Source organism: Cibotium barometz, chromosome 61 (genome assembly GCF_041138505.1).
Source record: "Cibotium barometz isolate CiBa-2024 chromosome 61, ASM4113850v1, whole genome shotgun sequence".
Taxonomy (NCBI): domain Eukaryota; kingdom Viridiplantae; phylum Streptophyta; class Polypodiopsida; order Cyatheales; family Cibotiaceae; genus Cibotium; species Cibotium barometz.
This window is the reverse complement of record NC_141106.1, coordinates 914,414-928,615: the sequence shown is the minus strand read 5'-3', so window position 1 is coordinate 928,615 and position 14,202 is coordinate 914,414. Positions and strand designations below refer to the sequence as shown.

The 14,202-nt window shown below is 44.4% G+C and overlaps 1 protein-coding gene across 1 annotated transcript in view; it reads right to left on the bottom strand.

The window, feature by feature from the left end:
• Positions 1 to 541: 541 nt before the first annotated feature.
• The window catches only part of LOC147604445 (mitochondrial import receptor subunit TOM20-3-like), a 44,269-nt gene continuing 30,608 nt past the window's right edge, over positions 542 to 14,202 (bottom strand). Inside the window, exons 5-6 of the mRNA XM_086794716.1 lie at positions 1,621 to 1,716; positions 542 to 1,275 (exon numbers count right to left, since the gene is read on the bottom strand). Coding sequence (XP_086650842.1) covers positions 1,144 to 1,275; positions 1,621 to 1,716 — 228 coding nt within the window. The 3' untranslated portion in view covers positions 542 to 1,143. The remainder of the gene's footprint in view (positions 1,276 to 1,620; positions 1,717 to 14,202) is intronic.

The following is a 14,202-nucleotide window of genomic DNA, read 5'->3' as shown; positions in this document are numbered from 1 at the left end:
TCGACAAGACCAAGGTAAAAGGCATGCTGACAAAAGCACAAGTGTGCGACACCTTGTGAGTTGTGAATGAGTCTCATGGAGCAACAATTGCAAGCTACTTGCAATGTGAGCACGTGGGGAGTTAAAAATGCAACTCCAAGGTGTCTCTCTAAATGTCATCATGTTCTATAAGCCTACAACATTATCAAAGCCTTATACAACAACAGTGAAATACATGTTGGGATCTCTAGAAAGGGATTCTCTCTCTAGAAGGGAATTATCTTAGGGGACCTTGCTCTTGGCAATGCATTCTTGTAGAAATGTATGAAAATGTGGCATGTTAGTGGCAAAGATATACATGCTGACATGCAGAAATCATCATGTTTGTTGGTGCAGTCTTGATCGCTTGCTTACTTGCAACACACAAGATGTATTTGATACCACTCCTCAAAACCTTAAATCTGCTCATCTTGCACTGCCACCTCCTTTCCCAGCTACCCATGCATTCTAGTTATTCATGTTTAGCACATAATCCTGAATGAGCATTCTTCTAAACCAAAAGTTACAAGAAAAGGATGAAATAATAATTATGAATTTCACACCATGGTTGGTGTAAACGTGTGGGTTTCCTGGTTGATATGAAGTATACACCTACATTAATATAAAGCTAAACAGTTTTGTCCATAGGCCGGGAGCCTGATGATGACGGGTTTCCCTCCCCAAGGTGAGGACCAGAGTTCGATACCCGGCAGCCCCCAACCACTCGATACACTAAAACAATATAATATACATCACTCGAAAATTAAAAAAAAACCCCGAATATATATTGTGGTAACCCAGGACTTCACTGGGTTCCACTTGCATGCACCTAAATCGTATCAGAAAGTTTTCACCAACTCATTCTGAAGTTGGTGGAGACCCCCAACACATCTGCAATGCTAGGTCATGTCTTATGTATACAGCTTACAAAAATGGATATCAAAGCATTCAACAGGAGGGAAGATCGCATTAATAAACACTTAAAACAAGCTCACCCAAAACAACTGTAACTATGGTATGCACTCCCTTTCATGATATCCTGCACCATGCAGCCCAAAAAATACTCAAACCCCATTGATTACTTTTCCGCCTGCGACGGTAGGATGATGATGCTCATCACTGTTTTTAAGTAACAGGAGGAGTGGGGAACCCTGACTTGGCCATCCGAATCCAAGCTGCAATTCCCAAGGCAAGAGCAACCCATCCAATTAGGTCATACTTAAAACCGCTTGAAATCATTTTCTTCGTCTTTTCTCCCTGAGATCATTAAAAAAGAGTGCAGGAAACGTCAGCAAAGCAGCTTGCAAAGGCCTGTGTTTGAGAGAGAGAGAGAGAGAGAGAGAGAGAGACATCTTTTACACAAGCCAGCGAATCACATGCACCACCCCAAACTAAATGCAATGGGGCTTAAACCCATGAACTCTCAATATGAGAGAGAGAGAGAGAGAGAGATAGTTATCATCCACATAGCCAAAATGGCATGTGAGCTTGTTTTGAAAAGAAAAAAAAACTCTGACAAATAAAATGCATGAGTGCAAACGTGGTCCATCCAAGGTCCATTCTGTTGATTCAAAACCACGAAAAAATAATACTAACAATCACCTTTGAAGATCCACCTCTCGTAGACCTTGAGCCAGAGCCACTCTTGACCTTCTGAGAAGCTGTCTGTTTCTGAAGCTCATGATACAAAGAGGGTGCCTAGAATAGCATATAAAAAACCACAAAGCATTAAGGCATGCTATGCAAGAGGGAAAAATCCAGTTCTATTACATGCGTGCAGAAGCCTGCTTGATTAAGTCCTGAATAATGCTAAGACAATCAATCGATGCTGCAAGTACAAGACAAAGTAAGATTGACGTAATATATTGTATATTGCAAAAGATGCTATTTACAAAAGCTGAAAGTCTTTGGACTCTTTCCTATGTGCATTCAGCTACAACTGAAAAAGGTTGCAGGACGCCATCAGCTTGTAATTCAGTTTGCAACAGTTATTCACTGTTGTGTTCTGTCTTGTGGAAAATTCTGTTGTTTGTGTGAACGCACAAGTTGTATTTTCTTACATGGTATCATAGTTCATAACATACGTTTAGCAAACGCATACGCATTCGGGTATGTAAGAATGTTTCGAGTATGTTTCAGGCCTGGGCCGAGTAACATAAGTGACCCATATAATACCTCATAGAAAGGACGAGATTTAGACAAATAGATACAAATATACATTGTAAACTCAAGCTCTCCAAGTTCTATTATAAAAACTTCCAAAGTTACAACACTTACAAGTTACATAAAGGCTCATTGCTTACCCAAGGGTCAAGCCTCAAGGCTAAATAGTGAAAACTAGATAAATCAAAGCACAAGTTGTAACTTGTAGCAAACAAACATCCATAGCAGAAATTTAAATACTACTCTAGAGATAAAATACTTCATGAAACTTGGAACTTTGGAAGAGCCTATTCTGCTGTATTCTCATCCCCTTCTACTTCTTCCTCTTCATCCTCATGAGAGGAAGAAGAAGAATCCTCATCATCATCATCATCTGACTCATCATCCACATTTTCCTCAATGCCTCCAACATTATATGATATCCATTATCGCTCTATGACCGTCATCCATCCATCATGCACTTCATTGTCAGACTCCTAACCCTTCCCTCTCCAAATGGGATGCAAAACAAAACCTATAGCATGTAAAGGAGAATGCATCATGTTCCATCTATTAACACACAGATTTTGAACATCTGCAAGCTTGGTTGTATCAATGTCTTGCATGTTTTGTATCTTCTCCACCATGCGGTCTATTAGCTCATAAATCAGCCCCATGGTTGCTCCTTCTGGATCTGCTAATCGAAGAATCTTCAAGATGGGTGCACATATCTTGACAATCATCTTGGCATCTTTCCAAAAAGAGGGTCCTAAGATTATTCCTGTAACCTCCTCACCTTTGACTGTGTGGGATGTTTTCCATTTCAACCACTCATCAGATACCACCACCCTCCTTAAGCCATTATAAACTTTCTCATCCAACAAATTGGCCAACACTATAAACATGTAGGCAAATCGAGTTTCAGCAGGCTTCAAAAGCTCCTTGTTGCTACATTTCCTGAAGATGCTAAGTGCCTTTTGTTTCCTTGTGATGAAGGTCACAATCTTCCTTCCTTGCTCCAACACAGGCTCAACCCATGGCAAGTTGCCAACGTCCTCAAACAACAAGTCCAAACAAAGGCATGCTGTCACGACCCCGTGTTCTTCTCTGGACAGTATGCAGGTGTGCACGGGGACGTGGTGAACAGCGTGAATGGCATCAGATTGGAGTTAAAAAGGAAGCCCATGTGTGGACAACCCCAAGTGTGAAGGGGGCAAAGAGACTTTAAGTTAAAAAGGTTTTATAACCTTTGGTGGGCAAAAATTAAAGTGATAAAGGTTTTAAAGCCTTGAGAGGCCCCTAGGCAATTTTTAGAGACTACTCCACTTTTGGAGGCCCATGACTCTCTTCTTTTCTCTCTCTCTTGCTTTTGGGGAGGAGTGCGTGCATGTTGGCTGTGTGGAGGAGAAGAGAACCACACCTGCATGGAGAGTACCCCTACAGAACTGCTGGTCGTACAGAACAGGCGGCTGGGTACTCTACGGAACAGGCGGCTGCATGTTTACTGGCGGCTGGAAGTACAAGCGGAGCTCGCGACCAAGGTACGGGTGCTGCAGGTTCTGACGCCTACTGTGCAGGTTTTGGCTGGCGGCTGGTACAAGCAGTATCTGCAAGCCTGTACGGACAACAGGTACAGTCAAGTACGGAGGCTGTACGACAGCTGATTCAGGTGGCAGCTGCACACTATTTGGTACGGGTGGCTGTACGACAGCTGATTCATGTGGAAACAGGTCGTAGGTTTCTCGAGGAAACATGTTTATGGTTCTCCAAGAGATAGGTCACATGCAGGCAGCGGTCACAGAAGTGGACACATGTATGGTACAGCCTTGCTACTGGTTGGACAGGGGTCAGGGAATCCATGACAGAGATGGATAGTACCCTTGGAAGGTAGAGAGGGTTGGTACATGTGTGTCGACTATATGGTATGCTGTGCTATGATACGAGTTCTCTTTTGAGAGACGGATTGGTAGTCTGTGTTGTGATGCAGAAGCACTGGATGTGTCAGGGTGTGATGCTGTTCATAGTGTGAGAGGCTATGGATGGTTGTGGCAGTCCTGATCATGGGGGAGAGCTTCTGTATGCAGACTCAATGTGAGAGAGAGTCTTTCGATGTGAACAATGGTTGGACTTGTTTGTGGATGCCGAGTGGATAAGAAGCCATGATGCAGGTTCTTTGCAGGCTTCAGGGGTTCTACTGTGACGGCTGAGTTCCCAGCCTTATTGTAATCAAAGCTCTTATAATCAATTAAAGAAATACCGCAAGGGGTGGCACTGCGTTTTGGGGCCAATCGGTGTCCGTGTACTGTTTGCAAGAGCACTCTAGCTCCCCCTGTTTGTTTTCCTTTTCTAGGTCCTCAATGGCGTTGAAGTGTTTTATGTGCGAGTGTTTGTTTCACCGCCCGTCAGGCCGGTTTCAAGGTTCCGTTGCCGGGACATCGTCGACTTTCTCAAGTGGGCGAGTCCGTGGTTGCTTTGGTCGGGACAATCGCCAACTTTCCTAAGGGGGCGGAGCTCGTGGTTGTCTCATGAGAGTCACATCAAAAGCTTCAACGTGTGGACAGTGAAAAGGAAGTGCAGGAAGCAATGCAGGATTGTGTGTCTTTGCCTATATGAGATGAAGAGCAAGAGCTGAAGATGAAGCTTAGGAGAAAAGACACCAAGGACAAGAAGTAGTCGGCCAGGAACAAGAAGCAGTTGAAGTGTTATGGTGCAAAACATTGCCAGTTTGTCACCTGTCGTATCTTCATAGAGGCTTCATGGGTTCGGAAGACAGTTTCTTTCTATGTTAGTGGTGATCGACTATGCTTCATCGAGGACTTGTGCTTACCACTTGGGTGGAGTGCAAGCAGGTTTTGGGTGCTTGAGGATATATCAGATGAGGCTCAGACGGAAGTGGAGGAACTTGACGAGGTTCTTATTCCCGAGCAGATACTGGCACATAAGGAAAGAAAGGTACAGGGTAAAGTTTCCCATCGCTATCCTGTGAAGTTCAAGAGCTGTTCACTGATGGATGCGAAGTGGATGGAGGAGGTTCACTGATGGATGCGAAGTGGATGGAGGAGGGTGACTTAGCAGATTCACCTCAGGATTTGCAGCTTTATCTTGATGCCTTTGAGTTGGAGTCGACTCTTGTTACGGCTCATTCAGGTTCAGCAGAGCATAGGTCTAGAGCATTGCCTGATGCTCAAGAGGGGGGTAGCACCTCCGCTCCCTTGTTACAGACAGGCTCAGTTGTCATCTAGGAGTCGCTTGGTGACATCTTTGTATTCACTTGAAGGTACTGAGGCTGACAGTACATCTGCTTATGGGACTTCTATGATCTTGTGTTCTAGACACATGAGATGGTAAAGTTGGGTATGGTTCATAGTCGGCCGCACCTTGAACTATAACTGCAACTATGGATAACTCTATGGAGGGCATAAGTCTTGCGAGCAGTCCTAGAGTTGGTTTGGTTTGATTCATATATGGATTGAACTCTATTTGTGCATGTATGCATGAGGTATTATTATATTCTGGTGCCATTGGATCCTGGTACCATTGAGAATACATTGGGTAATACTCTGGATTGTGTCGTGTGCTGCATGTATATTGGTATGATACATCAAGTGCTTTATTATGTTCATGGATGCACCACTGGGTGTGACTCCTGCGGGATGGCCATGAGACATATGTGGGAAGTACTTAGTGGATGTAGTGTTTGGATGCATTGAGTCCTTTCATATGCTCATGTTGTACCATCAGTCGTGGGTCCTGCGGGATGCCCATGGGCGTAAGGCTTGCGAGCAGCCCTTAGACTATTACTTTAGAGAAGGTAGAGCAACTTGAGGAGCATATTGTGTGCGAATGCATATATGTGTCATGCATATGTTTGTCATATGTAGAATGATGCATGGTTTTGTTTTTGGCTAACACAGTTAACGTGTTTCCAATTGGTTTTAGACTTTTGCTGTAGGTTCTGAAGGAACAAGCAAGAGGTGTTTGTTACTTTGGCGTGACAGTGTGGCTTATTGTGCAGGATGATTGTATTATCACCCAGATGCATTGGAGGGCCATTGTTTTTGCCATATGGAGTGTCTTTGCTCATAAGATGCTTTACTGTGCCATTGAGTGCAATCGAGGGCGCTTGCCATTTTTCAAGAGGGGGGTATGTAACGACCCTGTGTTTTTCTCTGGACAGTATGCAGGTGTGCACGGGGACGTGGTGAGCAGTGTGAATGGCATCAGATTGGAGTTAAAAAGGAAGCCCATGTGTGGACAACCCCAAGTGTGAAGGGGGCAAAGAGACTTTAATTTAAAAAGGTTTTATAACCTTTGGTGGGCAAAAATTAAAGTGAAAGGTTTTAAAGCCTTGAGAGGCCCCTAGGCAATTTTTAGAGACTACTCCACTTTTGGAGGCCCACGACTCTCTTCTTTTCTCTCTCTTGCTTTTGGGGAGGAGTGCCTGCATGTTGGTTGCGTGGAGGAGAAGAGAACCACACTTGCGTGGAGAGCACCCCTACAGAACTGCTGGTCGTACAGAACAGGCGGCTGGGTATTGTACAGAACAGGCGGCTGCATGTTTACTGGCGACTGGAAGTACAGGCAGAGCTCGCGACCAGGGTACAGGTGCTGCAGGTTCTGACGCCTACTGTGCAGGTTTTGGCTGGCGGCTGGTACAGGCAGTAACTGCAGGCCTGTACGGACAGCAGGTACAATCAAGTACGGAGGCTGTACGACAGCTGATTCAGGTGGCAACTTCACACTATTTGGTACGGGTGGCTGCAGGTGTTGACCTGTACGGAGAGGTGGTGCAGGTGCATCATACAGGTGGCTGCAGGTTGATTACTGTGCGGGCAGCACATCGTATAGGCCGCAGTGCATCTCACAGGCAGCCAGGTGTGTGCTTTTTGGAAGACGCCGTGTTTTTGAAGAAAGGAGGGGCTGGTTTTTCATGAACATAGACATCATGTCGATGGCGTTCAACTGATGGAACTTTCAGCTTCTCTTTGCTTTGGGTTTGGGACTGTTTTGAAAAGGGTTTATGGACTGTTTCGTGGCAGTTCATGTGCCTATGAACATGAGCAATGCTCGGGACTGTTTTGAGATCAGTTTGAGGACTGTTTATGGGCTGTTTTTGTTTGGTTGCAAATTCAGCTATGTACTTGGGTTTCTGGCTGCAAGTACAGGTCATTTGGTTATGTCTCTTGGCATGTGTCACCATTTGGCCACCCAAATGGTTCACTCTTGCTTTCACACTATGTACATATTGGATTGGTGTCCATGGCTTATGGAATATGCCTATGCAGGTGATTGACACGTGTCATGCTGTATAGTTGGATATGATATTCCGCTGGGACTTGATGTTATCATGCCCGGAATATCTGGAGGACTTGGCTTTCCGCTGGGACTTGTGCCTTTATGTACATGCCCGGAAACGCCTAGAGGATTTGGCTTTCCGCTGGGACTTGTGCCTTTGTGTACATGCCCGGAAACGCCTGGAGGATTGGCTTTCCACTGAGTCTGGTATCACATATACTTGCCTGGAAACGCCTGGTCTTATATGGTTTCATGAACGGAAATTGCTAATGCCAATGCTGCATTGCATAGCATCTTTATGTGCTTGCCTGCAAATGAAATTGCATGCTGTTTTCATGCCTGCATGACCTATGTGTAGTTCCGGGTAAGGGGACGCCCGCCCGTGAACCGTGCGTGTGAAACTGTCTGCTGACATGGTTGTGTGGCATGTGAACAGGTGGTAAGTATTACCCAATCTAGGCTCAAATAGCCCTTAGGACTTAGCCAATATTTATAAGTGAGTGCGTTCCCACTTCATTAAAGTTTGGGCGCCCAAAAGTCACTTATAAATTATGACCTCTTCCAAGTTCACACTCACTGGAGTCCCGAGCCGGACAAGACTCAATGTCCAAGACCTGATCCTCCCTTTTTACTCATAAATGGGCATCTCCCCATGTCCCTTCACCTGATTGGACCCCAATTCACTTACTTATTAAGAGAAATTCGTGTTTTCTCTTCATGAGGATTTTTGGAGGCTGAAAACTCTGTTTTTCCACCATTTCTCTCCATTTCCAAGCTCTCCATAGCCATACCCAACTTGCTAGGGTGTTTTCCAAGATTCCAAGAGTGTTTCCAAGTGCTAATCACTCTCCTACTCACTCCCAATGACTGAAATTCAGCAAAACAGCTCTCATTTTTGCTGTAATTTCTGGTCTTTTTGCTGAAAACCCTAATTTCAGCCTTCCTTTCTCAAGTTGAACCATAGGGGAAGCTTTCCCAAGGTTCCCTTTATCCTCTTGAAGACTTTTGTCACGAAGGATTGCGGCAAATCAAAGATATCAACACTTCTAAAGCTTCCAACGCGAAGGCTTCCGCTTGCAACAACTTCTATGAAGACTGGTAAGGTAATTGGACAATGTACTGTCATTACTTACTCAGTAGAAGGGCAGGACTCCTTGTTTAGCCGCCCTAGGTAGTATTTCTCTTGTCCTATGTGCTCTTGAAGATGTTGCTACCTTGCTTGGTAGAACATAGAGCCAATGGTAGAGAATATGGGCACTGAAGTCGGGCCGGGCATCAAGGCAGCTCCTTGGTGATCTACATCGACATACCATTGTTTTCTAAATGCTGAATTTCATATGCATTGGCATGGAGGATTTGGCAATGGATGCCCGTGAAACTATGTATTGAATTTCTCCAATAGTAATACAATTTACTCAAGGGAGGGGTCGGCCGTTCCGGCTCATTGTGTGCCTCTTGTCAAATTCAGCAATTTACTTCTTGTATTTGAGCAAGTGTCCTTCAAATCTTAGTGTATTTAAGTGTATTGATTAGCATTGTGTTCAACCAAGTTACATTGGTATCAGAGCATACGGTTCTCTTTCACTTCTATCGTGAGAGACGATCACCGTGAACACTAGCTATCTCTACACTTAGAACATTATGGACAGCCATACAATGAATGTTGGAGATGCTAATACAAGAGGCAGGGACAATGAAATGCATGCCTCCAATGCTTTACAGGATGAGCAAACTCATGTGGTGCACAATAGGGAACATGAATATGTGGGACAGCCGTCTCGTGGCAAAGAGAAGATGCAAGAAGAAGAGTCGATAGTCTTGAGGGCTGAACTTACTCGTATGCAGGCTCTTCTCCAAGCACAACAAGAAGAATTGAATCTCTATCGCCGCGAGGATCCATTGGTACATGACCGTTTGAAGACCAAGAAAGCTGAATCTTATATGGATCATGCAATGGCAATGATTGCTCAGGCGTTGCACATGCAACCGAGGGATGCAGCACGTGCATACTTGGCTCGTACCGAGGATGCCTATGCAGAAAAGGCAACCATCCCACATGTCTTGGAATCCCCACAAGTGCCCGAACAAGAAGTTATGTCTAAGAGGATGAACCTCCATGCGATGGGAGAGGAACAATCGGTGACTTCACGCCATGCAAGAATACCTCATGTAGCCCGTGAAGGATACAATGTTTATGGCAATGGTCAAAATGTATGTCAAATGCCATTGCCGGCTGAAAATGTACATGCACAACACATGCAACATGGGCTGCAATTTTCTGTTGGTGCAGGTATTCCGCGTATCTCTCATGCCACTCATGCCTTCGAGTGTGCTCGTGAGGGAGAAGCTATGGCTGAAAATGTATCAATGCATGTTGAGGGGCCAGCCATGCCTCATGCTTACAGGGCACATGTATCTATGCCGTATGCATCACCTTTTGGTCCAAAAATGATGCCAGTCATTCACAGGAGTTGTCCCAATGGACAAACATGGGGGAAAACATGTTGAGATACACACACATGCATCAAAGTCTCGTGACTTCAAAGTCGGAGACAAATCTGTGAAGTTTGACACATATCATGGAGAGTATGATGCATCAAAGGCACTTTCTTTTATTGCCCAGTTTGATATTGCTTTCAGTGATGAGGATTTCACTCAGAAATCCATGATCCGGCATGTAAGCATGTTCATGAAAGGCACTGCTGCCCATTGGTGGCTCACGAAGAAGCTCTCACCGAATCCCGTTAGATCATGGGAAGAGTTCAAGGAGAGGTTTTATGCTCAATTCTTGCCTCCCAATGCATTGAATGAGATAACAATGAAGTGGGATTGGGTAAAGCAAAATGAGGGGGAATCGGTAAATGCATATGTACAAAAGTTTTGGAAAGTGCTTTTGGAGGTGTCTCCATTTATGCATGTCACCGAGGCGGAAAGGAAGAGAAGGTTTCAATCGGGATTGCAACCCGTGTACAAAGCGGGATTACAAATGTATCCTGGTCATACCTTACACCAATTAATCGCAGCCGCTACCGCCACCGAGCAATTGGAACTCAAATTGAGTCGATCCAATAAGGCTAAACCCTCATTTCAAGGCAAAGAGAGGGCTGTCCAAAACCTGCAAAATGATGGACAGCCACCTAAAAGGGACCAAAACCAAGCCAAATCAGGTTCAATAGCTGAAAATAAGTTTGCTAAAAAGCGCCCTTATAAGCCGGCAAACTTTGGTCTTAGTGCTGAGAAGAAGGAGCAATATATGCGTGAAGGCAAATGCTTTACTTGTGGCAGCACTGAGCACATGGCAAAAGCATGCCCAAATAAGAAGAACAAAGCTGAAAATGCTAACGTACAGAAGCCTAATGTGCATATGGTTCCGGATGTGCAGGGCAACACTTCACATGATAGCAAAGATAGGGTTGTATGCAAAGCCTGGGGACAACTCAAGGATCAGCCCGCTTTGTTCATGTTTGATGATTGTGCATCTGAAAATTTCATATCCACTCAGATGGCAGCTGCTTTGGGTATTGAAGTGGAGGACATGGGTCCTCAAATTGAAGCAGGGGCTGCCTTTGTTGGTAGAGAAGTGCAGGTCATGCCTATTTTTGGCAAGTTGCGCATACACATTCAAGGCTATGTGGATCATGAGGATTTTCTTGTGGCGCCTTTGAATGGCTGTGATGTATTGCTTGGAAAGCCTTGGCATACACGTATTGATCCGTGCAAGGCTTACAAGACTAACAGGATCACCTTCATACATAAAGGCCATGTAATTGATGCTGGTGAAGAGGGTGATACCATTCCCCTTGTATCTCATGTACAAATTAAGAAAGTAATGAAAAAGAGTGTTTTTGCGTACTTGATTTTTGTACGAGATCATGTTGAGAAAAATAATGTACATGTAAACACTCTTAGTAATGATAGGCTGAAATTTTTGCAAGAGCACAATGATTGTTTTGCTTATGAGTTACCAAATGAGTTACCACCTATACGACCGGAAGATCATCGCATTGATCTTGTGCCGGGTAGCTCACCACCTAATAGGCCAGCCTATCGTGTAAGTGCATCCCAAAAAGAGGAGATCATGAAGCAAGTAAATGAGCTTCTTGAGAAGGGTTTGGTTCAGCCAAGCTCTTCCCCATATTGTTCACCCGTCCTCTTGGTTCAAAAGAAGGATGGATCCTTTCGTATGTGTGTGGATTATAGAGCTTTGAATAAGCTTACCATCAAGAATAGGTTTCCGATTCCACGCATAGACGACATCCTTGACAAGTTGGATGGATCGGCATGCTTTAGCCGAATTGATCTCAAGAGTGGATATCATTAAGTGCGTGTAGTGCCTGAGGATGTACACAAAACTGCTTTCAGGACAGCATTTGGGCTTTATGAGTATCTTGTTATGCCTTTTGGTCTTACAAATGCCCCGGCTACATTCAATAGAATGATGGATCGCATATTCCGTGGGTTCAGGAAATTTACAGGTGTCTTCTTTGATGACATCCTAGTCTTCTCGAAGACCGAAGAAGAGCATAAAGCTCATTTGGCTATTGTTTTTGAAGAGCTCCATAAGCATAAACTCTTCATAAATGCAAAGAAGAGTGAGTTCTTCTTGTCAGAGATACATTATCTTGGGCATATTGTGTCCAAAGATGGAGTGCGGATGGATCCTGCAAAGATTGATGCAATTCGGAATTGGCCCGAATTGAGTTCGGTGCATGAGATCCGCAGTTTTCTTGGATTATGCTCTTACTACCGCAGGTTCATTCGGCACTTTGCATGGATTGCTTCTCCTTTGCATGATTTGACAAAGAAGAAGGCCGTGTTCAAATGGACTAATGTAGAGAGAGATGCATTCCTCAAATTGAAAGATGCAACTACTCATGGTCCAGTGTTGATCGTTCCGGATTTGCAAAAGCCTTTTTGTGTGGAATGTGATGCATCTGGAAATTGCATAGGGGCTGTCCTTAATCAAGAGGGACATGCCGTGGCTTATGAGAGTCGTAGATTGCATGATGCAGAGCTATCTCTTGGCATTTATGAGAAAGAGCTCTTGGCTGTAATTCATGCACTTACTATATGGAAACATTACCTTCTTGGGGCTGATTTCACTGTGAAGACAGATCACCAGAGTTTGAGGTATTTTCTTACTCAAACTAAGTTGTCAGAGAAGCATATGAGGATGGCCAATTTCCTCTCTATGTTTCATTTTCAGATCTTGCACACCCCGGGAAAGAAGAATGTAGTGGCTGATGCATTGTCACGAAAGCCGTATGTAGCAGCTATCTCGGTTGCCTCTCATGGGGACTTGTCTACCATGCGTGATTTGTATCATACGGATGCTGATTTTGCCACTATTTGGGCTGATTTGATGGCTGGTCATGCACATGCCTCATATGTGATCAAAGAGGGTTATCTTATGAAAGATAATTGCTTATGTGTGGTGTCTGACATGAGGCAAAAGGTTTTGGATGAGTGCCATGCTCCTCCATATGCTGGTCATAGAGGCATAATGCCTACTACGCACATGATTGAGCGGTATTTCTTTTGACCAGGTATGCGGAAGGACATAGAGGCACATGTACGTGCATATATCACCTGTCAAAAGGTCAAATTTGATAGGCAAAAGGCACCAGGTTTGCTTCAGCCATTGCCTATTCCCACGCAGCCATGGGAAAGTATTACAATGGATTTCATTATGGACTTGCCACGTACCCAACAGGGTAATGATGCAATTTGGACAATTGTGGACAGGTTTAGCAAGCAAGCTCATTTCTTGCCGGTCAAAAAGACCATCAAAGCTGAGCATATGGTTAAAATATATCTTGCACAAGTGTTCAAACATTATGGAATGCCGAAGTCCATTGTGGGGGATAGAGATCCCAGGACTACAAGTCTCTTTTGGCGGGCCTTATTTGATAATATGGACACCAAATTGGACTTCTCATCAGCTTATCACCCTCAAACGGATGGGCAAAGTGAGGCTGCAAATTCAGCCGTGTTGGATCTCTTGAAATGTTATGTGGCGGATCAGAAGTCTTCTTGGGAGAAGTACTTACCGCTTGTGGAATTTGCATACAACAACACGGTGCATGCATCTACGGGAAAGGCCCCGTTTGAGATTGTTTATGGTAAGGTGGTTTTGCCACCCATCCTTCACACAAAGGATGAGATATTTGCAGCTGATGAGTATGTAAGAGACTTGGATATTGCTTTTGCTCAGGTGCGGACAGCCATTGCAAGGTCACAAGACAAGCATAAAAAGGCTGCCGACAAGCATAGAAGGCAATTGGATGTTAAAGAGAATGATTGGGTATTGCTGAAATTTGAGAAAGCAAGACTTGCAAAGAGGCCTGGCAAAGAGGGTGCATATCCTAAGCTTGCAACCAGGTACTATGGACCTTTTCGAGTGATCGAGAAGATCAATGAAGTGGCTTTCAGATTGGCATTACCTAGTCATTGGCACATACACAATGCTTTTCATGTGAGTCTCCTTCGCAAGTATGTAGGGCCGGAGCCCCATGAAATGGTCATTGAGGATCCACCAGAAGTGGATGAGCTTGAGGAGATCTTGCAGCCAGAGCAGATTGTGTATCACAAGGAACGCAAGCTTGCTGCAGGCAAAGTTGTGAGGCGTTACCTTGTGAAGTTTAAGAACTATCTTCCCATTGATGCTAAATGGGTAGATGAAGAGTTCTTCAAAGATTGCCCGCATGTGCTTCAAACATATTTGGATGCATTTCAGTTGCGGACAAC